The sequence below is a fragment of the Juglans microcarpa x Juglans regia genome, chromosome 5D, assembly GCF_004785595.1.
Source record: "Juglans microcarpa x Juglans regia isolate MS1-56 chromosome 5D, Jm3101_v1.0, whole genome shotgun sequence".
NCBI lineage: Eukaryota > Viridiplantae > Streptophyta > Magnoliopsida > Fagales > Juglandaceae > Juglans > Juglans microcarpa x Juglans regia.
In genome coordinates, this window is record NC_054602.1 from 13640177 (window position 1) to 13663868 (window position 23692).

A 23692-nucleotide genomic window follows, 5' to 3' on the forward strand; every position below is an offset into this window, starting at 1 on the left:
CTACACACTAAAACTAATCAATACAAATGTGCCAACCCGTGACAACAAGAGTTGGGATCAACTCATTATTCTCATTCTTGACTACAGTTATTCCAGATTTCTTAGGCACAACTTGTCTAGGACTTACTCATTTACTATCCACAATAGGGTATATGATACCCACATCTAACAATTTTAGCACTTCAGTCTTAACTACATCTTTCATTGTAGGGTTTAACCTATGTTGCATCTCCCTAGATGGTTTAGCATCGTCCTCTAAATAGATTTTGTGAGTGCAAACTAGATGACTGATACCCTTTATGTCAGCAATGCTCCACCCTATAGTACTCTTGTGCTTTTCCAAAATATTCAATAATTTACTCTCTTGCATATGGTTAAGTTTAGAAGATATTACTACAAGGAAAATCTCCTTGGGTCCTAGATAAGCATACTTGAGCTCCATAGGTAATGGCTTCAACTCCAATTTTGGTGCTTGTTCACATGAAGGTATCAGGTGATTCTTGCATGGCTGCAACTCCTCAAATTTTGGTTTCCAGTTGTTCATCTTCAAATCTTGTGAAGAGTTTAAGAGAGAATAGATATATGAAGAGTCTGAATTTTCACCACAATCAAAATCATAAGAATTGAGTATACAAGCCTCTAATGGATCTATATAACAAGTTTTTCTAAATTGTCCTTAAACAAGTGTTTCAATGAAATTAATTTTATGAACATCCTCTTCATCTCTAGGCTGCTTACAAGTGTTGAAAATATTAAGCTCTAAAGTCATATTGCCAAAAGATAGTTTTAAAAGTCCATTCCTACAATTGATCAAAGCATTAGAAGTAGAAAGGAAGAGACGCCCTAAAATCACATGTATTTGGCAATTACTATTGAGAGTGGGGTCAATGTCCAAGACAATAAAATCAACAGGATAATAAAATTTGTCCACTTGGACCAACACCTCTAGAAATTTTTATGGATCGATCAGCAAGTTGTAAGGTTATGGAAGTGAGTTTCAATTCACCAAGAATTAATTGTTCATATATAAAATATGGCAAAAGATTCACACTAGATCCAAGATCAAGCAAAACTTGGTTCTATTTTAGAATTACCAATTATGCATGAAATAGTAGGAGATTCTGGATCTTTGTATTTAAGAGGTGCTTTGTTTTGAATGATTGCACTCAATTCAACTTGCGCTTAACAGTAAATAAATCTTTTAAAAACTTGACATATGAAGGAATTTGCTTTATGACATTCAAAAGTGGAATGTTTACTTTAACTTGCTTGAACACTACAAAAATTTCAGCATTATGATTCACAGTTTGAAGAGGAACCAATCTTTTGGGAAAAGGGGTAGGTATAAGACAAACAACCTCATCACTCTTGGGCTCATTAGGTTTATCACTACTCTATGATTTTCAAAAACTTTTCTCGTTCTTTTGGTGGGATGGTCTTGCCAATGACCTTCGCACTTCGAAGAGTACTGATAGACTTAACATGCTCAATGTTACCTGTACGTTGCAAGCTGCCCCAATACGAAGGCACTCAAGAGTTATTGCCTACTCGACCATATGGGAAGAGGCATAAGAACACCAGTGCAATGTCAATAGGGGCAATTGTCATTATTACAAACTAAAATCACGAAGAGGCAGAGGGACCCCATTACACTTACTACAAACACAAGACATAAAGCTAATTTGGGCTAAGGCTGTATTCGGCAATTTTCTCCCAAGATTTGAGAGTTTTGTCTTCGGTGTCTGTTTTGTATAATGCAAGGCGACTGACTGGGAAGCTCAGGCTGCTAATGCTTTCATCAAGAATGCTGGCTTTTTCTTGAGCTCTGCTCTTCTCATCATCAGTCAGATCCCCATAGAGGAGGCTCAGATGTGGCATGTAAGCTGAAAAATGTGATCAATGTATCCATTATTACAGGCAGAGAGTCACAGCCCCAAAACCATTTCCTAAAGTTCCAAGAAAAAGCCATACAAACAGGACCGTATGTTTTTCTATCTGAAAAACTAAAACCTCACTTCTGCAACGCCAAATCAACAAACAGCACAAGTTAGAGAGGAAAACAATTTTTTTTTTTTCTTTTTATCATATCAAATATGGCCTCCTAGAAATCCTAGGAAAATCCAAGGACTAGGTTTCTGGGAAAGATAATCACAATATGTGGTCCTTGTGAAATTTAATTTAAGTCATGGATTTCCTTATTCTAAGAATTCTAGGGGATCCATTTACCACACAAAATTCAATGTGGTTGAAGCACTAATGAAAATTAACCACTTATCTCCTTATTTGACAGAACATGTAGTTCCTTCAGAACAAACAAGCAGCAAACTATCAATTACTTGGAAAAGAAAGATGACAAGCTTGGGCTTAGGCCAGGAATCCACTCCCGCCAACAATCCCATGATTTGAAGAACTGACATGTCCCATATGGGAAATAAATGGAAACAATATGAGAAGGGGCTCCATAGGTCTCAAATGATGGAAGGGGCTAGTCAAACCTAACGTGAACCCAAAGCTAACAGAATGGAGAAGGGTTCCTGAAACACATGGTAGCATTTCTATGGTGACCTAAGTAAGGATTATAATAGCCTACAATGACCAAGAACTAGGACACACTCTTTTCACCCCTGGAAGCTTAAGTTCCCCTTTCATCCTTCCACTCTTTAAAAAGAAAAAAGAAAATCCTTGAGTGACTTAAGCATCAGGACCATCATCCGCCAGACATCGCCTACAATCTCCCATTATTTCTACTATTTGTAGACTCTTTGCGGTTGATTGTCAGGATGCAGTTAACTATGCTAACAGTCTGTATCAAGGTACTAATTTAGGGATCATGATCAGGACTAGCATTTCACTTTCTTCTATTACATAGATAATAATAACTCATATGGATTAGGATGATTTGATTTCTCTAGCTAGTTTCATGTAGAATTATTGACCTCCTAATTATCGAAACCTTAACTATTATTTCTACATTACAAATTTTGCTTCAAAGTATAGCTTCGTCAGATAGACTGAATCAGACAAAGATTAATATTTTGAGACTCCAATGTAGAATTACTACCAAACCCACATCCTAATCTATGCTCACGGTCATGAATCTTCTACATATCAATGTAATCAAAAGTGGGGACCGACGATTTCTAATCCATACGTTTCCACAATTATTAGACTGGCCTTATATTAGCCATGGAAACGTTTGCATTTTCTTTTTAAGAAACATAGACTTGAACGCATAACTTACGAGTCGAGCTCTTGTATCCAAAATGGCCAGAGCAGTGCGCGCTAGTTTCCACCACCTGAAACAATCCACAATATTTCATTGTTAGGATTATTGACTCAATTAAGACCTAATAAGAATTATAAACAAATAAACTGATCCAAATCAATCAATTTCTCATAAAGAAGTGAAATTTGTTTTACCAGCAAATTGGAATGAAGAAATTACCTGAGTCGTTGGATGAATGAGGACGTATACACACTGATAGAAGAAGGTCCCCGTGGCCACACGATCAACGGTGGCAGTGTAGGCCTTGAGGCCATCGCACGCTGACCTGAACCTGCTAAGCGCATCGTCCGGCGTCAAACTGATGGCTCCGACGACGGTGATGTGGGGCTCGAACTGTGGCCCACCGAACTCGGACCGTAGGCCCTCCATCAGCTTCTTGAGCCTGGCTGCAACGTCGTCCGGCGGCACCGCCCACACTGAGTAGAAATGCTTCTCCTCCACTTGGGGGTTTCGGGTTCCGTAGCACTCTCTGGGATTGCCATGAGATAGAGTCCGAGAGTCCGAGGACGATGAGTACTGGGAGAGGGTTTTGGAGGAAATTTGCGTGGGAGGATGATGGTGCGGGACAGCAGGGAGAGATGAATAGAGTGGAGTGATGGTGGGATGGGATTGGGCCATGTTCGAAGGAAAAGTATGCAAAGGAGTGGTGTCTGGCATCTTATGTGGGAGGGCACATGGAATGGAACATGCGTATATGCCGTTGCTATAAAGGTGGTAACATGCGACACGATTGTTAATTCAATACCAATATAATACGATATTAGTAAATTTAGATTTAGTCTTAATGAGTTCGAGTAAAAACAGATTGACATGTTAAAATACGATTGATTAACAGGTTGATAACGGTTTAACACATTTTGACATGTTATAACCTATTAAGAAAGTTAAAATTAAAATTATACTCTTATACCTAAAAATAAAATTGTTGAGATTTTAATTTCGATATTTTTATTATTTGGATTGTAATTTTAGACTTGTAGTTAATTTTATATTTTTTTTATAGATATTGTGATTTCCATATTTATATAAAATTATGTTAAACTTAATCAGGTTAAACGGGTTAATTTTAGGTCTGTTTAACCTATTTATATAAACGGGTTGACAGGTCGGGTTAACCTATTTTGTAGTATTCACTAATGGGTCAAAACGGATCATGTCGTGTCAACCCGTTATGTTAATAGGTCGTGTTAGAATTTGAGATTTTGACACGATAAGGTTAACAGGTCGTGTTCGGATTGACCTATATAATATAATATATAACATGCATTGACATGAAATGAGCACGACCCGTTAATACGATCTAACACCCTAGCCAGTGATCATCTTTATTTTGGAGAATCATTTCATTTGTGACATTTGGATATATTCTTTTGCTAGTTTTATGTTTTACGCGATCAACACAACGTTGATATGCAAGCCTTTTATATTATATATGTTAAATATAATTGATGTTTTGAATTTTTTAAAGTTTTAATAAATTCTATAATAAGTGGTGTGTTAACACACTGACTTATATGTATCAAAATTCAACAGTTAAATCTTATCAAGTGATTCATAAAAAACTCTCATTACTGATTTGGCAGCCTCCTCCACTTGGTAAATAATTTTGATGTTCTGTTTTTTATTCCTCACAAAAATCTGGTGTGTGCGCTATTCTAAGGAATGACAAAGGTGATATGCTTATAGCTTTGTGACGTAAAGAGGATGGACTTTATGCAGTTGAAGAGATTGAGGCTTTAGCGGCATTGAGGGAACTCCAAATGATAATATCATTGGGAGTTTCATATGTGATTCTTGAAAGTGATTCACTGATTATTGTGAAGCCATTTGTTCTGACCAAGAGACTTTTCATGTTATTTGGTACAAGAGATGAAATCTTTACTATCTTATTTCTGTTTCTTTGAGATTTATCATTAGCACTATTCATCCGGGTTCCGAGCTGGGAATCCGGGTATACCCGGACCGGAATCTGAGTTTCAAATCTGAGCTGAAATTTGGACAGGATTAGCTCTTTAGACCCGGGCCGGAACCCGAATTCCAGGTTCCAGATTAAACCCGAATTGTTTTTTTTAAAAAGTAACAGCAGAAAAAAAAAAGTAATGTAAAGTTTGCCCTTGGGAACTCGGAAGGGTCTTGGGACTTGGGATAAAGCAACTAAAACCTTGGGAACTCGGTAGAGTCTTGGGAGTTGGGATAAAACAATTAAAACACACAAAGCCTCATCTGAGCCATCTCTATCATCTGCTGCTGCTCTGAAAAGGGATTGCAAGTAGAAGCTGCATAACCCAAAGCCACGTTCTTTGCTGCACTGAAAAGGGAGACGTAAGCACTTGTCTCATGTTTGCATTTCCATCGTTGTTGTCTTTCACCTTTGTCAAACTCTTTCCTGACATCCACTTCTTTGTCGCTATCAATGTAAAAGCTATGATCCGAGATCGAGTTCTTCATCTTCCTGTCTTATATCTTTGACTCTGCAAAACTCGTACACATTAAAAAACCTTTCAACGGGTTGATTGGAGTTTGAACATTGAGAGTGGATGAGAGATATGGGGTTGAGGGCGTGGAAGAGAGACTGAAGCACGGGATTCAAGCCGTTGGTCTTGCCATTGTTGATGAACTTGAGGTTCCAATGAGAGGGCAGATGAAATGCTTTTATTGGCGTTTTAATGGAGGAAACGAACAACCTAAGTCGAGAGAAGAAAGACATAAACATGTGCGTGGTTTTCTGTGTTTGTTCGAAATTTTGAACTAACGCGGAAGGTCTAGAATTGCTTTTTGTTTGCGGATTGAACGACAAGGAAAAAAAAAAAACCCGGATACTGGATTTAAAGCCGGGTTTCAGATTTACAACCTGGTATCCTGCCTGAATGTATCCGGGTATTGTTATGTGAGTACCGACACTAATTTAATCCGGGCTGGAACCCGTAATCGGAATGCGGTTATCCGGGTTCCGGACCGGGCCGAGAAAAAACCCGGCCCAGATGAACAACCTTATTTATCATGATGATTGATAAGGCAACGAGGCGGCACATCTTTTGGCACGTTATGCACATATGGTTAATAATACTTTACAATGGTGGTAGGATCTTCTGAGTTTTCTTGTTAATTGATTAATTTTGGATAATGCGGAAGTTTTTCGTGTTTAATATTTTCTTGTTTGTGAATTCTGGTTTTCTTGATGTATTGCAGCCGAGCAATGGTTGCCATTAAGAACAACCTGATTGGCCATAGATTGTTGCTTCGGTTTTGGTTTATAACTCGGTGGAAATCTATGTAGCTTATAACATTTTTCAACAACATGACCAGTGATTCCATAATGTTTGCACACTGGTTTCTTTCTTAGAGAAGGATTTAATAGATCTGGATCCATCACTCTTAGAAACAAACACATGTGAATACACAGATGGAAGAGGAACAACAGAAATTTCTCATTGTTGTTCTTCTTGTAAAACAAGAGAGAATACTTTGTTAAGAGGGGGCAGGGCTCCATATGCAATATATGAGCACGGACAGAAGAAAAAGACTCATTGAAGCCCATTAAAAATGTAAAATGTGCTCTTGTTGAACATAAGAGTTCAACGTATGTACGGCTTCACAAGAACAAGCGGGAACAGGTTTGTGATTCTCCAACTCATCCCAAAGAGCCTTTAGGCGAGTAAAATAGGTACTCATTGACAGTTGCCCTTGAGAGAGAGTAGAAATAAATTTCTGTAGTTGAAATATACGAGGACCGTTCTTCTGAGAGAAATGTTGTTTAAGATCTAACCAAATCTCACGCACAATAGTGATATACAAAATACCAGTAGAGATATTAGAGGAAATAGAATTTAAAAGCCAAGAGATCACCATATTTTTGCAGTGAGGCCATGGAGAGAGAAATGATAACATGACACTATCCCCTATGCATGTCATATAATTAAAGTTGTTTATGTAAGCTCCAATTTTAATTGACATGACATCATATGATAGGAAGGAAATGCCACGTGTCTGTACTTCAGGAATACTTAATAATTACTTCTTAATTAAGCCTATCAAAAGGATTAAAAAATTTTAAAAATCTAATTAAAGAAAGCTTAATTTATTTTATATGATAATGTAATATTCTTGTTCATCTTAATTTTATTTATAACTTTATTTGGCTTGCTAACCTATTTAACTCAGGTAAATATGGATTTTTTTAAGGTAAATATTCTTCCTATTATTTTAAAAAGGGTTTGCACTCTAAATCATAAAATAAAACCCAAAAGAGGAGAACAAAAGAAGACATATGTGCTTCATTTGACATTTTTATATAAAAAGGTAATCAAAATTTTCTAACATATTGATATTGAATTTATATCAACCAAAAAAAAATGAGTCGGATCGAAAAATAATTTTTCAAAATATCTTTCGGTTCGGATAATTGGCCAATTTAACCAATTCGGAAGTCCATTTTCCCAAACCTAGAATTTTTGAGTTCGATCGGCCCGGGTGACTACTCTTGATTTTATTTTGATGCTTTCAAAGCCGTCTACATCGATCTACTCCAAGAATGATAATTCATGTGCCTTATGAAATCACCATTTCGCAAGTGATAGGACTTGGAGAATCATTGAAAGAGGAGGAAGCCATGATAATATATGAACCCTCTGTTTATATGCACGTATAAACAAGGCGGGGAATTTTGATGAATCATTTACGCCTAGCTCCGTTTACATACATGTAAAAACAGGGTAGGAAACCAACTAATCGAGTGTATGTATCTGTACTATTTTTTTTTTGTAAAGAAACATGTTTCTATATTCATAAAGAAATATCCATTACAATTTTATCCTGTATAATAAAACTATAATGACCCTCTGGGCCATCTTCAATCCAAACTTTTTCTTCATTTACATTTATAGCTAGGTCTGTTCAAAAAAGCCACATGCCTGACCTGGCCGAATTACCGACCCGATCTGACCCGTTTGAGGAGTAAAAAGGGAACCGGTTATAACCGATACCCGTTTGCTTTTTAACCTGGTAATACCCGATACCCGTTTTTAGCCGAAAACGGCATCCAAAGGGGCACACTCTCTCGATCCCTCGCAGATCTCACTCTCTCCCAATCCCTCAAAGCCAGTGTTGAATTCAGATCAATTCACGTAATGATCTTCCCATTTACCCTCGCATGGAGGGTAGCTGCTCTCTCTCCCAAATAGCGGCCTCCTCTTCCTCTTTCACAGCAGCCGAACCTTGCAGGACTAGCTCAGAAAGGCTGATATCGCCCTACCAACCATCTTAATCACAGGTAAATCCTTGTTTCCTTCACTAGCTCCAATCCTTTTCACCAATCGGACTCTAGTCTATAATTCACAAGTGAGGTCCTTGCTTAATGAGCATTTCTTGTTTGGCTCGACCCATTTTATGTATTTGGGCCTTTTCGTTTTTAATTGGTATTCCTAAATTTGATTGTACAAACCTTTTGGATCTGTATATACTAAGATTTCTTGATCTTTTGGTGAGCTTCTTCAGTTTGTTGGGTACTGTAGAGTTCCAGAGATAATGGGTATTTATCTATTTGATCATTTCTTGAGAGTTCTGCGATAGCAGCTTTGATGGTGGTAAGGTTGATAATGGGTTTTGATTAATTGAGGAACCCTTGAAAAGAGCATGGAGATATTAAGATTTTGATCCTATTTCAAAAGAAAAACCGAGAACTAATGTGGATGAAACCGAGCACCAATGGGTTTTCTTTGATAATGTCAAGATTGATGCCAAGAGGGTTCTTGATGTTCTCGAGCAAGATGGCCCATGGTTTGATAAGAAATTGGCTCCAGACGAATTGTATATAAGGCTTTCGGGCTTCTCGGAAGTTCTATTGGGGATTTTGCAGAATGTACATCATATTTGTTCCTGCTTTGATTGCTGTAAACTAAAAATAAATAAATAAATAAATATATTAAAAAATAATCAAACGGGTCGGGTTGGAATACCCATTTTCCCGAAAGTATTTTCGTGTCGGATAATCAGCCGAACGGAATAGATCACTTTCGGGTCGGGTCGGAATTGGTAACTTACAGGTCGGGTCGGAGAACAACCCTATCTATAGCAAACTTTGCTAAAAAATCTGCAACCTTATTGCCTTCATTATAAGTGTGTATAATTGTCCAAAGAGGGTTTGTTTTTCAACATTTCTCTGATGTCTTCTATAGCCTGACAGTTTTAAAGCTCTCCAAAGAGCTATTGCTTTAGCTTGAGCTGTAGACATGATCTTTTTCTTTGACAGATACAAAGAAACCAAGACATCCCCCTTTATAATCTTTGATTACAACTCATACTTCCATATTTTTATTCTTTTTATCATAGGCAGCATCCCAGTTCACCTTTACAGCACCCTCTCGAGGCATTTTCCACCTCACCATGTCTCTACTGCTTTGGTTATTAACTGAACTTCCATTACCCTGAGCTTCCTTAAATTCTGTTAGAATAGATGTTTCTTGTTTGAAAATAGCAGCAGGACTAAGAAACTGCTCTTCAAAGACAAATCTATTCCTTCTCAAGCATATGTTTCTCAGCACTGTAACAGCTAACTCAATATCCTCATCACTTAATCTCTCCACCATCTTCTTCCATAAACATCCAACATCAACCTCCTCAGAAAACCATTCTATACTGGACTACCTGTCTCTGCCCAAACATCCACTACTGCTGAGCAGCTCCCTAGTACATGACATATAGTTTCTTACTCTCTTTCACAAATGAGGCAATAAGGCTTCTCAACCACCTTTCTTCTAGACAGGTTCCCCCTAGTTGGCAAGCAATTATTAAGAGCTTTCCAAATAAATATCTTGGTCACCTCAGGGACATTTAATCTCCAGATGGTGCTCCCCCCTTCCTTCCCTTCCACCGCAAAGGATGGTTCCCCTTTCACCAACTTCTTTCTATTCATTTCCAGATGATATGTTGATTTAACACTGAATACACCACTTCTTGAAGGAGCCCAAATTTTTTTATCAAGCTTACCTGATTGGCTAATAGGCATACCACAGATCAAACCAACTTCCTCTTCACTAAATGTCTCCCTTACTAGCTCCCCCTTCCACATTCGTTTATCCCCATCAATTAATTGGTCCACCCTAGCCTCAACTGAAAAATTCTTAACTAGAGCTCCTCCCTAGCTCCTCCTTCCACAATTCGTCTATCCCCATCAATTAATTGATGCGGATTCCACCCTAGCTACTCCTTCCACATTCGTTTATCCCCATCAATTAATTGGTCCACACTAAGACTTCGGGATTCACACACAATGCATCTGATGAAAGTTTCAACAATCTATTTTATAACTCAACTAAACTTCCTACGAGGATAATCTTAGTCAGATGATCTAACAATTAAAGCACATATTACTTTTCAAAGATAGTTTCATAAATTAGATTGAATACCATTTTCATAAATTTTTCTAGACTTGGGTATGTATACTTTTTTCTCTGCAGACATTGCACCTGCTCCTCAAACTTCCATTTCAATGTGTCTTTCTCAAAGTTTTTTATATGCCTTTTCCAACGAAACAAATTTGTAGTATTCATTCTTGAAACACGTGGGAAAAGGGTTTAAGAAAGAAAGGCCAAAATAAAAGGTTCAAAGGGGTTACTAGCGATATTGCACAAGAAAAAGAATTTAAGGCTCAAAGTAAAGAAAGATGGCCTAAACTCATCTCTTGAGGACTAGAATTGTTCTTCAATATCCATGGCTTCAAGATTTTCAAGTGTAGCATAAAATTTTATGTACTCTTAGTGTTCAACCAATTTAAAGAATAATGAGACTAAACAACGAAATATTATGCGCTTCCAAATGAAATTACTGAGTAATTTAAAATAACCCTATCAAATGAATGGATTGGCTCAAAATCTCACAAGGGTTACATGCCTCCACATGCTATCTTCAAGGTTTTCAAAATCATATCTATCTTTCAACCAGAATTATACTTGTGTGGCTAAATTGAAAATGGAGCATGAATAAGCATGAAAAACAGTGGAATTCTTAAGTAGAAGTAGCATAATGAACTTAAAGTTCGATACTCGTGCTAAAGCAACAAAAACAAAAAAAAAAAAATGAAAAACAAATACAGTAAAAATGAACTGAAAGGAAAAAAAAATGCAAAAATTTAAATCATCTCAAGACTCTCTCCCCAACCTAAAACTTTCATTGTCCTCAATGTAATTAAAGTAAAAAAAATAAAGAATAGAGATAAAGAAGAGTACCTTGAGGTGATGACCACAAACTAAAACTTTTATACCTACAAAAAGGGTTAAAAGGAAAAAAAAAATGGAAAAAACAAGACAACCTAAACTAAGACAGCTACACTAAAACTAATCAATACACATGTGCCAACCCGTGACAACAAGAGCTGGGATCAACTCATTATCTCATTCTTGACTGCAGTTATTCCAGATTTCTTAGGCACAACTTGTCTAGGACTTACACATTTACTATCGGTAATGGGGGTATATGATACCCACATCTAACAATTTTAGCACTTTAGTCCTGACTACCTCTTTCATTATAGGGTTTAACCTATGTTGCATCTCCCTAGATGGTATAGCATCATCCTCTAAGTAGATTTTGTGAGTACAAACTAGAGGACTGATACCCTTTATGTCAGCAATGCTCTACCCTATAGCACTCTTGTTCTTTTCCAAAATATTTAATAATTTACTCTCTTGCATATAGTTAAGTTTAGAAGATATTACTACAGGGAAAGTCTCCTTGGGTCCTAGATAAGCATACTTGAGCTCCATAGGTAATGGCTTCAACTCCAATTTTGGTGCTTGTCCACATGAAGGTATCAAGTGATTCTTGCATGCTGCAACTCCTCAAATTTTGGTTTCCATTTTTTCATCTTCAAATCCTGTGAAGAGTTTAAGAGAGAATAGATATATGGAGTGTTTGAATTTTCACCACAATCAAAATCATAAGAATTGAGTATACAAGCCTCTAATAGACTAAACAACAAGTTTTTCTAAACTGTCCTTAAACAAGTGTTTCAATGAAATTAATTTCATGAACATTCTCTTCATCTCTAGGCTGCTTACAAGTGTTGAAAATATTAAGCTCTAAAGTCATATTGCCAAAAGATAGTTTTAAAAGCCCATTCCTACAATTGATCAAAGCATGAGAAGTATAAAGGAAGAGACGTCCTAAAATTACATGTATTTGGCAATTGCTATTGAGAGTGGAGTCCATGTCCAAGACAATAAAATCAACAGGATAATAAAAGTTGTCCACTTGGACCAACACATCTTCAACAACACCTCTAAAAATTTCAATAGATCGATCAGCAAGTTGTAAGATTATGGAAGCGGGTTTCAATTCACCAAGACTTAACTGTTCATATATAGAATATGACAAAATATTCACACTAGATCCAAGATCAAGCAAAACTTGTTCTATTTTAGAATTACCAATCATGCATGAAATAGTAGGAGATCTTGGATCTTTGTATTTAAGAGGTGCTTTGTTTTAAATGATTGCACTCACTTGTTCAGTCAAAAATGCATTCTTCTGTACATTAAGCTTGTGCTTAACAGTACATAAATCTTTTAAAAACTTGTCATATGAATGAATTTGCTTTATGGCATTCAAAAGTGGAATGTTTTCTTCAACTTGCTTGAACATTTCAAAAATTCCAGCATTGTGATTCACTTTTTGAAGAGGAACCAATCTTTGGGGAAAAGGGGTAGGGATAGGACAAACAACCTCATCACTGTTGGGCTCATCAGGTTCATCAATACACTTTGATTTTGAAAACTTTTCTTGTTCTTTTAGTGGGATGGTCTTGCCAATGACCTTCCCACTTCGAAGAGTACTCATAGACTTAACATACTCAAAATTTTCACCATTGGCACTAGATTCACCTACACTAAACTGACATTGTGGATTGGGTTGTGCTTGAACAAGAAATTTTTCTTTTTCTTGATTGCTCAAAGTAGTGGTCAACTTAGTAAGTGTGTTCCTAATGTCATTGATGACTTGGAAATTTTGATTATTGATGGTTGCTTGTGTTTGCATAAATTGTTGCAAACTTGTAGAAACTTGGTGCAATGCATCCTCAAGATTTTTCTTTGGTGGTGGAGTGTTGTAAGGCATAAAATTGGGAGAACCTTGTGTAACACCTCGTATTTTAGTGTATTTTTACTGAAAGATTATTTTTATTAATTCAAAAATTTATTCTCTTGTTTTAAAATTTATCGGATATTTTAAATGGTTTATTTTATAATCTTTAAATTGTGAAAATTAATTTGTTATGTTTTCTTAATATTTATTTATTGTTGTACATTTAAATTGTTCTTCTTTTTAAATTAATTGATTGTGAGATTTAATTATTTTATTTTCATTGTATCATTACGTTTAATTTATTTTAATGGATTTGCTATTTTAAAATCATTTTCGTTGGATCATTTTTTGTGACCCAAGATGTGAGGATTGGACCTCATTTCTTTCTCTTCATTTTTCTTTTTCCCTTTTTCTTTTCTTTCCTTTCTTTTTTTCTTTTTCTTTCCCCCAGCTCTCCCTCCGCGCAACAGCCCTTCCCCTTCCCCTTCGCCGTGCATCCGTCGCCTCACCCAACCCACCGCCGTCGAGCCTCCGTGCACCTCACCGCCCCTCCCATCAGCTTCCTCACTGGCCGACGACACCACCCCACCAATCTCAGCCTCCCTCGCGCCGCCGACAGCCCCCACGCACCACACCAAGCCGCGGCGCTCTCTTCACTCCAGCGCCGCCGTCGAGCCACCACCGGCCACCATTTTTTCACCACTTCATCCTCGACCTCCTAGCAACCCAATGGACCTAACCCCAGCTCCGATCCGTCACCGGTGAAGCCTATCCATCTCCATTTCCGATGTGGACATCTTTGGCCTAAAACCACCATTTGCACCGCTACCCACGGCAAACCACCACCACCACTGGCTTCACAGACCTCTCTAAGCCCTACCCTATCAATTTCGGATCTTGGTTTGTCTTCGTTCAAAAGTGGGTTTTTGAGACCCACGGCCACAATGCATTTTGCACTGTTTTGCAGCTGTGTTGCCACTTCTTGCAGCTCTGTGATCCTTTAGAAATTATTATATAGCACTGTAAGTATTTTCCTAAAGAACTTTCGTGATTTAAATGTATTTTTGCACTAACTCATGTTATCTGTGAACTGGTTGGTTATGCCGGACTGAGTCCGAGGAGTTCGGGGGTCGGATGGATTGTGGACGGAGTTGTTGTGTGTTTGGTTTGCATTATTGGTTATTGTTATGGCGTTGTTCATGTACATGGCATATTGCACGCATGACCATGTTTGTAAATGAAACTGGGTTTTTGTGTACATACATTCATGTTCATGTGTTTATTAAAAACTGGGTTTTCATGTGTTTGTTTGAAAATTAGATTTTCATGTGAAATGATTCTGAGTGTGTTTGAAACGACTGGATTGACTAGTTTGAGAAAAAGGAAAAGAGACTGTAGGGCTGGTGGTAAGCAGGGATGGTGGTAGAGTCCCGCCTGCGATTCCTGCCTACGGTGCACGTGGTAGGGATGGTGATAAGCAGGGATGGTGGTTGTGTCCCGCCTGTGATTCCTGCCTATGGTGCACGCGGTAGGGATGGTGGTAAGCAGGGACGGTGGTATAGTCCCGCCTGTGATTCCCGCCTACAGTACTCTGATAAGTATTCATTGTGTGTGATAAATATTCATTGTGTGGAAAGGAACTGTAGGGATGGTGGTAGAGTCCCGCCTGTGATTCTCGCCTATGGTACACGCGGTAGGGATGGTGGTAAGCAGGGACGGTGGTAGAGTCACGCCTGCGATTCCCGCCTATAGTGTCCGATAAATAGTTTGTTTTGTGTGAATCATTTTCTGGAAAAATGACGGATTATATTTTTGGGCCAAAAATGGGATTTTGGCGTGTGTTGGAAATAATCATTTTTCTGGAAAAAATGGTATTTTATGGTTAAGTGTATTTTGTCATATGAATGCATGTTGGTTGCATTAATATGTTTTTATCCCGAGTGTTGTTTGGTTTATACTTATCTGTGGTACCATTTTATGGTATCGCAGCTTTTGATGCAGATGTGTATGACGAGCCTTAAGCTTGGCTCCGTTGGTAGAGTGATCTGGGATTACTCCTGTTTCTCGAGATTCGCTTTATCGATTATTTATGTATTGCCTTTGTAATATATTTGGGATGACTGTATAACTTTTTAAGGATAATTTATTTTGAATATTTGTATTTAAAATTCTGGTACTTAGTTGACTATTATAATATCCGCTGCGACTTTTATTGTGCACCTTTTCATGTTGCACACACATGATCACATTTTGTTGGGATGCGTGACCGTGTTGTCATCATCCTGACGTCACGATTCCCTTGTTTTTGTACGTGGGAGTCGGGGCGTCACACCTTGAGTAGGAGCTGTAGCCAAATTATCATTCCTCCAATTAAAGTTTGGATGATTCATCCATCCAGGATTGTAAGTCTCTGAATAGGGGGAGGAATATGACTTTTTGACTATGTTTATTGCTTTTGCTTGATTATGCAACACCTCTTTAAATGCTAGAAGTGTAGGACATTCATTTGTTAGGTGTCCCATGGTCTCACAAATACTACAAACCTCATTAATTTTATACACAATAGTGACTTCATTAGCTTTCCTAAATTCCATGGCTTCAAGTTTCCTAGTCAAACTTGTTACCCTAGCTCTAAGGTCATCCTCCTCTTTTAGTTGGTATCAACCACGTCCAGAGGGGTTGGTGGAAAGTTTGGACGTATCCGAAGTATCAATGGTATCCCAAGATTGGGCATTTTCAGCTAAGAGATCAAAATATTCAAAAGTCTCTTCAAGGTCTTTGTTTAAAAACTCTCCATTGCACATCATCTCTACGAATTGATGCATTTTGGGACTTAAACTATCATAGAAAAAACTGATTATACGCCAAGTTTCATAGCCATGATGTGGACAAGAATTAAGCAAATATTTAAATCTTTCCCAACATTGGTAAAATGTCTCACTCTCTTTTTGTGAAAAAAATCATCATTTGTCTCTTGAGAGTATTAGTCCTTTGGATTGGAAAAAATTTCTTTAGAAACTCAGTTTGCATCTCTTGCCAAGTAGCAATTGACCTAGGTCTTAAATTGTTAAGCCTAGTCTTTGCCTTCTCTTTAAGAGAGAAAGAAAACAACTTAAACCTAATGGTCTCATCACGACAAGTCTGGTAATGGAAGGTAGCACATACCTCCTCAAACTCCTTAATGTGTAGATAAGGATTTTCAGATTCTAAGTCATGGTATCTAGGAAGTAATGGAATCATACCGGGTTTAAAATTAAAATTATGTGTACTAGGAAGAAAGACAATGCATGATGGAACACTACTCTTAGTGGGCTGCAAATAATCTCTAAGAGTCCTAATGGAACGAAGATCCTCATATTCTAGAATGTTGGTATTGTTCCCCTCATCATGGACACTCTCATAGATCGACATGGTATCAAGTGTGTGAGAATGATTGGATGAATCAGACAAATTATATAATAAATTATGGTATTCTCAAACGATTATCTCTATCACGAACCCAAGAGCTCATATACTAATACAACAAACAAGTTAAAAATAAATCTAAAACTAAACAAGAGAAATAAATGTAAATAGAGAGAGAAAAAAAAAGAGTTGGAGAGATATTACCAAAATTGTTAAGAAATTCACAATTCAACAAACCTCCCTACAAAAAGTGGGTTGCTTCAACCATGCCGCCTTCCCTAGTAATGATGCCAAAAACTTGCTACGACTTTAATAATGCTTCCAAGTGTAGGATTGTCGTGAAGTAATAACTCAGTGAGTTTGAGATCAAATCCATAGGGAAGGGTATAGAATTGTAATCCAAAGCAAGAAAAGCAAATAGAAAAAAGGTCAAAACTATGGAGAAAAATATCAATATATTAAAACACTAAGACTTCGGGATTCACACACAATGCATCTGATGATAGTTTCAACAATCTATTTTATAACTCAACTAAACTTCATACAAAGGATAATCTTAGTTGGATGATTTAGCAATTAAAGCACATATTATTTTTCAAAAGATAGTTTCATAAATTAGATTGATTTTAGAAAAAACAGATATAGAGAATTTATGTGCAGGGAATTCTAAGCATTCAAAGTGCCCGGAGTCTACGATAAATCAAATAATTATACAGAATAAATCTCTTTCCTAGAATGGTAAATCAATCTGGAAACATCAAAACTTAAACATAAAAACCATAAATAGATTATTAAGAACATACCAAAAGATGGTTGGGGTTTACCCTACACCTAAGCAATGTGTTTAGCAATCCATAAGTAAAAGAAAATAAAACAACAAACTAGGGTTTTTCCTTGCCTCCCCCCCTCAATTTCGTGCTATTGATATGCTTATGTAAGGTAGAAAAGAAATCCTAATGTTTTCATGATTCCCACATAAAAAATGCCTAACTTTTAGGACTTATATTGGCAGCCTCATATGCACTTCAGGAGAAAGTTATATATTTATGCATTAAGACTCATTTTAAGCACAAACTTAAGAAAATAACATTATTCTAAAGCAACCTATAATATGCATGAATTAACCTAAACTAGATGTGATAAAGCTATCTACTAATGAGATAAATGTACAAAACTAAGCTATTATTAGACTAGCTATCTTAAATTCAAAATAATAATATAATATTATATAATTTAATAATATTTTACAAAATTTTCTTTTTGTAATATTTCACAAATACACTTCATATATTAATTAATAATTTAATTTTTATTTAAAATAAGGTAGAAAATACAATTATATATTAATTAATAATTCAATTTTAATTTCATAATTTAATTATTATTAATGAAATAGAATAAGGTAAAAAATAACTGACTATTTATTAAATTGAAATGGATCGATAATATAGACTAGGGAGCTTAATTTACTATAGCTCATATGTTGAGCTTTCATGGTTTGGCTAGTCCAGTGTAGATGATTTTACTCATGCCTAACCAAAGTATGAAAATGCATTGACATTTGGCTAGTAATGCCAATGCTCTAATTTGTTTAAAAATAAAAATAAAACGAGTTACGAAAAAAGTGGGAATAATTACCTTGTAAATTAAATGTCTTCTGTGCATGGGAGGGTGAGAGAGAGTATTTATATGTGTAGCCCAATTGTTCTCCTAGATTTATTGTGAGTATTGTTTAAAACCTTACTCATTTTTGTCTTTTGCTGTAGGTCTTATAGCTGACCAAGACTATCTCTATCCTATTGTTGGCTTTTCAACTAATTGCTTTTCAACTTATTGTTAGCCCTTTGTGGGTTGGACTTGTACCATTGTCAACGTATTGTGGACTACAATTCCAGATTTGATATTCCAGCTGCCAGTCACTTCATCATCACCACCACTTTCATCGTCTCATCGGCAATCAATCAACATATATGAAGGTTACCGTTACATTTAAATTTCAAATTCAACATTTCAAAGTTCTACAACTTAAGTTGAGGGGGTGTTAGAGATTATAACACATCGATGTCTCACATGTGACTGGTTCTTGTGGGAGCTCGACTCCCGAGCATGTGATCCGACCACGATCAAATGGGTTGGATCAGATGGAGGCACGATTCTTGAGAATTTGATTCGACTGCAGATCAAATTGATTGAATCACATGGGAACTCGGCTCCCGAGGACAAGATCTGACCTTAGATGAAATAGATCGGATCATGTGGGAGATCGACTAACGAGCACGTATCCAATCCCCGATCAACTTGCTCGGATCACATGAGAGCTCTATTCTTGCAGGGTAGATCTCGAACCCAAGGCAAGTAATAAAGCTCACCCCCTTGAAGAGCAATAGTCGCACTTAACCTAGCGAAAAGTGTTCGCACCCTCGAGCAAAATGTGCTCCTCATGAAGGCTAAGCAACATAGTGAGTACTTTGTTGGGATCTGAGGTAAAGTCCTCGCATCCATGAGGGTGAGTGATGGTACTGAAGGGATGCTCATCCCCGTGGGTGAGCAAAGCACTTTTGTTCATGATAAAGGTAAGTGCTCGCACCTTAGGGCGAGCAAAAATCACTTGCAACTAGGAGAGCAAAAGTGCTCAAACCCATGTGCAATCAAATAGTAAAAAAAAAAAATCAATCAGTCTTTTCGGTAAGTCGTGATCAAACCTAACCGAGCAAAAGTGCTCAAATCTACTGGTGCGAGCAGCAACAACTTGCACCCCTGGGCGACAAATAACAGCTTGCACCTCGTGATCAGTAAAGGGTGCCCCACCGGGGCGAGCGACATCATATCATACTCGGACAAAAAGGCTTATTGCCAGGGCAAGCAAACAATGCTCCTATCTAATGGCAACCAAAGGCTCTCTCCCTGAGAAGTGTTCCTCCTAGGGGCGAGCATTTAAAAAAAATAATATGGTGATGTTTGCAAAAGGTGCTCATCCCTACGCGCAAAAGTCAAAAGTGTTTGCCGCCCAAGTTGAGCAACAACATCTTGCACCCATTAGGAGAGCACTTTGCTCGCATTATATGTTCGGATATCGTGCCCTATTTTTATAAGTACCTGACTCATGATCAAATTGGTTGAATTACAAGGAGCTCAGATCCCGAGCATATAAAGCGTACCTGACGTCCAATAGTATACGATCAAGTCCACGACAAAAATTTCCACAAGAAATCTCCATAATAGAACTATCATGTCAATGGTAGAAATATCCACCAGAAATCTCCATCTCCGACCCACGACAATGACAACGATGTAGGTCTTTGGTGCGAAAGTGAAGATATTTTTAGTTATTTTCAATGTAAGTCACGTAGTGATTAGATGCAGTCACCTAGATGAGGTTGTCTATCTCTGCTGTGGCTCGCTCCACAATTTTTCTAGAAAAGAAGTCTGTAGCAGTAGGAGAGAAGAAAGAACATAAAAATAAAGAATACGAAGATGGTACATGGAGAGTAGAGAATACAAGAGATAATGAAGATGAAGTTTGTTCTGGAGATTTTTGATTGTCATTGTTGATTTGATTTGTATCATGGTTTTTGTCTAATTTGATTTGTTGTAGGAATATTTTAATCAATTCGGATAGAGTAATGCTAGATGATTTAATAATATGATACCAATCACATGAACTAAAATTTCATTTTATATTTTTTAAAAACTTGTAATACAAATTCTCGCATTCGTATCCGAAGTATGAATTATGAAATACCCATTAAGAGAGACTCAAACGTATTCGCATTCGAAACAGAGCATCCGAATTGAATTTAAAATGATTCCAAAAAAAGAAGCCGTTGCTCTTTACCAAAAATGGCATCCTCTTTTATCAGGAAAAAAAAAAGAAAAAAGAAAAAAAAAAAAGAATGCCATCCCCTTTAAATTTTTAAAAATACATACAAAAATTGTTCGTCAGTTGCCGCAACGGTGCAGAAACATGAATCCAATTCATTTATATACAGAGAGAGCCATTTAGCAGAGAGAGCCATTTAGAAGAGATATATCATATCTGAGCGAACGAGAGAGAGAGAGAGAGAGAGAGAGAGAGAGAGAGAGAGAGAATTGAGAGAGACAGATACGGGGAATTCTTCTCTCTTTTCGTCTCTAGCGAATTGGAAACCTTCTTGAGGTCCCTGAATCAATTATTTTCCAACATTTTCTTTCATTTTTTGTAATCTAAACATTGTAACTATCTTTTATGTGTATTCCTTCCAGATTGAAAAGAATTCGAGGAAAGTAGTTACTAAAACACATAGATGGCGATCAAATGCCTTCGGTCGAGGTACATTCTTTTTTTCATCTTATGGATTATTTACGAATTTGTTTAAACTATTATTCAGGGTTTCCATTTTATTGTGATTATTTTTTTTGATTGTCTTATTTGGTTTCTGAAGAGGTTTTAATAATTCTTTTATCCATGGAATTCATCCAAGACTTCTATTCCGATTCCTGGATCATTGAGAGATGGAAGAACTCGGCGCAATCCGACACCATCTTGGACGTTCTCCGCTTTTAGAGACCGTGGTGACGAATCCAATGTCAAACACATGGCTGGAAAGGTGTAATTATCTTCCTTTCTCTATCTCTCATTTTTTAATAGACTTGAAGATCTCAAATATACTGTTTGGTTGACGAGAAAATTTTGTGGAAGAAAAGCAAAGTTGTTCCTTCCTTGGTTTGCTTAATTGAAAGGAAAGCCAAAAAGAGAAAATTCGAATTAGTTTGTTTAATTTTATAATTTTATAGCGTATACTCAAATCCTGTTTGTTTAACTAATATTTGTTGTTCTGTCAAATTCTTTGGGAATTAAAGCATCTTTGTTCGAACTACTTGAGCTAATTATAATGCCGAACAGGTTGAAGATTTTCAAAGAAATATTTCTCTGATTCTTTAAAATATCTAACATACGCAACTCTTTTTTTGTTTTTTTTTTTTAATCACTCTAACATACGCACTTCATTTCTTCTAAATGACCGTTTCTTTTCTTGTTCGGTTGTTCTCGCTTTTATTTTCTTCCAAAAAAATTATACCCCTTTCAATATTGGAAGAGAATAATTTCAAAAGCTCAACTCGTCAGTAACATCTTGAAAATAAATAAATAAATGATGTCTATGTCTGAAACTGAAACCAGCGCTTCTAAGCTAATGGTCGTGGAATGGTAGTTAGCATTAGGCCTATTCGATTTCCCGAATGTCTGCTCATTTAGTTAATTGTTTCATACAAAGTTCTTGTCTTTTAACAAAAAACGACAGTATGGTCAGTAGGAAATTGATTAGAAGCTCTTGGCTACGATGATAGACATACCATGTTCTGTAAAAAACGACATGTAGTAGTTGAATTTCAAAGGGAGGTCCAAGTGTTTTGCATTTGTGAGGTCAATAAGATTGGTAATGTTGAGCAACAAAAGTAGATTTAGGGATTGAGGCTTAAAACGTTAGAGATGCATTCAGTGAATGAGAGAAACAGAGAGAAAATATTATATATTTAGTAAATTGTTGATCTATGGTAAGAAATTAGTTTTCATTTTTTATGTGAAACGGACTGATTTGCTGTATAGAAATGTTAGTATTTGAAGGAAAGGACCAGTTCTTCAAAATTTCGGATTTGCTGCTAGCTTGAGCATTTTTTGTATGATTCTTTTGATTGGATCTGTAGTTTTTTTTTCATGTACTTAAAACTTGAGATGCAATGGCAAGGAAGGGAGAATGAGGGGGATGTTTGGAATAAAAAACACTCTCAACTCATCTCATCTAATCATTATAATTTTTCTAAACTTTCATATAAAATACAATAAGCAAGTCAACTTTTCAAATTCCAAAACAAAAATGATATTAAAAAAAGTATATTCTAACAATATTCTATTCAACTTTTATTTCATCTCATCTCAACTCAATATTAAAAACAACAAAGCCTACCACCATGGCTCCATGACATCAACACCTCCACAAACAATACTCAAAATCAAAGCACACCACTATAGCCACACCACAGACACGACAAATAATATTCATAACTTTGAAATCAATACCAACATCTCAAATAATATTTAAAACTAGAAATCTATTTAAACTCCAGTACTGAAGTTCAAAGAATCTAACACCACTTACCAAGTATACGGTACAAATCTATTAAAGCTTATTATCTCGGCATGTATTTAATTAAGGTGATTTCAACACCACCTATCCAACATATCGAAGTCACAAAAAGATGATTTCGCTCCATGTAAATGATACAACTATGGACAACTACGGATTAGCATGGTCTAGTAGAGTTAATATTTTAATTCTCATTGAATATGAGTGTACGATGAATTAGAGATTGTAATGTAATATTTGTGGAGTGTGCTCTGGATTTAGTTGGTTATCCACCGTCAGAAAAGAATACTTAGAGTGGAGATTGTCAAAAGAAAAACTCTCCCGTTGAAGATCTTTCAGTGCAATCAAGGTATGTGATTCTTTATTACGTAGTGTTATAATAATATTGTCTTGATAGTTTTTTGCGTATATTATCTTATATTGGTGTCATATAGACTATATCAGTTGTTTTCCTATTCTTAGGTATTTATTTTAGATTAAACAATTTGTATTATCGTTCATGCAAAATATAATACGTTGCTTGAAGTGAGTTTATCTATAAACGTTTATATTAATATAGTACATATTTTTAAATAGACATGTCTTAAAAGGTCAAAATGACTATAGGCTTTTATTAACCCCCAAGGGTTAGCAATTACATGCCAGTCTTCCCTGATTTTTCCATTTAACGTATTTATCGGTAATCTTTTGTCTACTTTCTTTTTCTTACAATCGCTTTTTCACGACATCCTTCTCTTTGCCCTTTTCACTCTCATACTCGTCTCATTCTTCTCCTTCCTCTTTTCCTCTGTTTTCTCATATTCTT

At 36.5% G+C, this 23692-nt stretch overlaps 1 protein-coding gene and 2 long non-coding RNA genes across 3 annotated transcripts; 1 reads left to right on the top strand and 2 right to left on the bottom strand.

Moving 5' to 3' along the window:
* Nucleotides 1-1569: 1569 nt before the first annotated feature.
* On the bottom strand, nt 1570-3985 carry LOC121265211 (cyclic phosphodiesterase-like). Its single transcript, XM_041168744.1, has 3 exons — nt 3446-3985; nt 3242-3296; nt 1570-1883 (listed from the first exon to the last, which is right to left on the bottom strand). Exons 1-3 carry the CDS (start codon nt 3941-3943, stop codon nt 1678-1680), a joined length of 759 nt encoding a protein of 252 aa, XP_041024678.1. The 5' UTR covers nt 3944-3985; the 3' UTR covers nt 1570-1677.
* Nucleotides 3986-8231: 4246 nt separating this feature from the next.
* LOC121265580 lies at nt 8232-10854 on the bottom strand. Its single transcript, XR_005940698.1, has 3 exons — nt 10843-10854; nt 10602-10604; nt 8232-8499 (listed from the first exon to the last, which is right to left on the bottom strand). It is a non-coding gene; the product is annotated as an uncharacterized LOC121265580 (long non-coding RNA).
* A 9755-nt stretch (nt 10855-20609) lies between these two features.
* LOC121265970 lies at nt 20610-21530 on the top strand. Its single transcript, XR_005940717.1, has 2 exons — nt 20610-21074; nt 21226-21530. It is a non-coding gene; the product is annotated as an uncharacterized LOC121265970 (long non-coding RNA).
* Nucleotides 21531-23692: the final 2162 nt, after the last annotated feature.

Bases quoted from the DNA above. Each gene is read 5' to 3' on its own strand.
- LOC121265211 (XM_041168744.1), bottom strand. From the start codon at position 3,943: ATGCCAGACACCACTCCTTTGCATACTTTTCCTTCGAACATGGCCCAA. The intron at 3,297-3,445 runs GTAATTTCTTCA...GGATTGTTTCAG, and splicing joins TCATTCATCCAACGACTCAG to GTGGTGGAAACTAGCGCGCA. The intron at 1,884-3,241 runs GTAAGTTATGCG...CACATTTTTCAG, and splicing joins TGGATACAAGAGCTCGACTC to CTTACATGCCACATCTGAGC.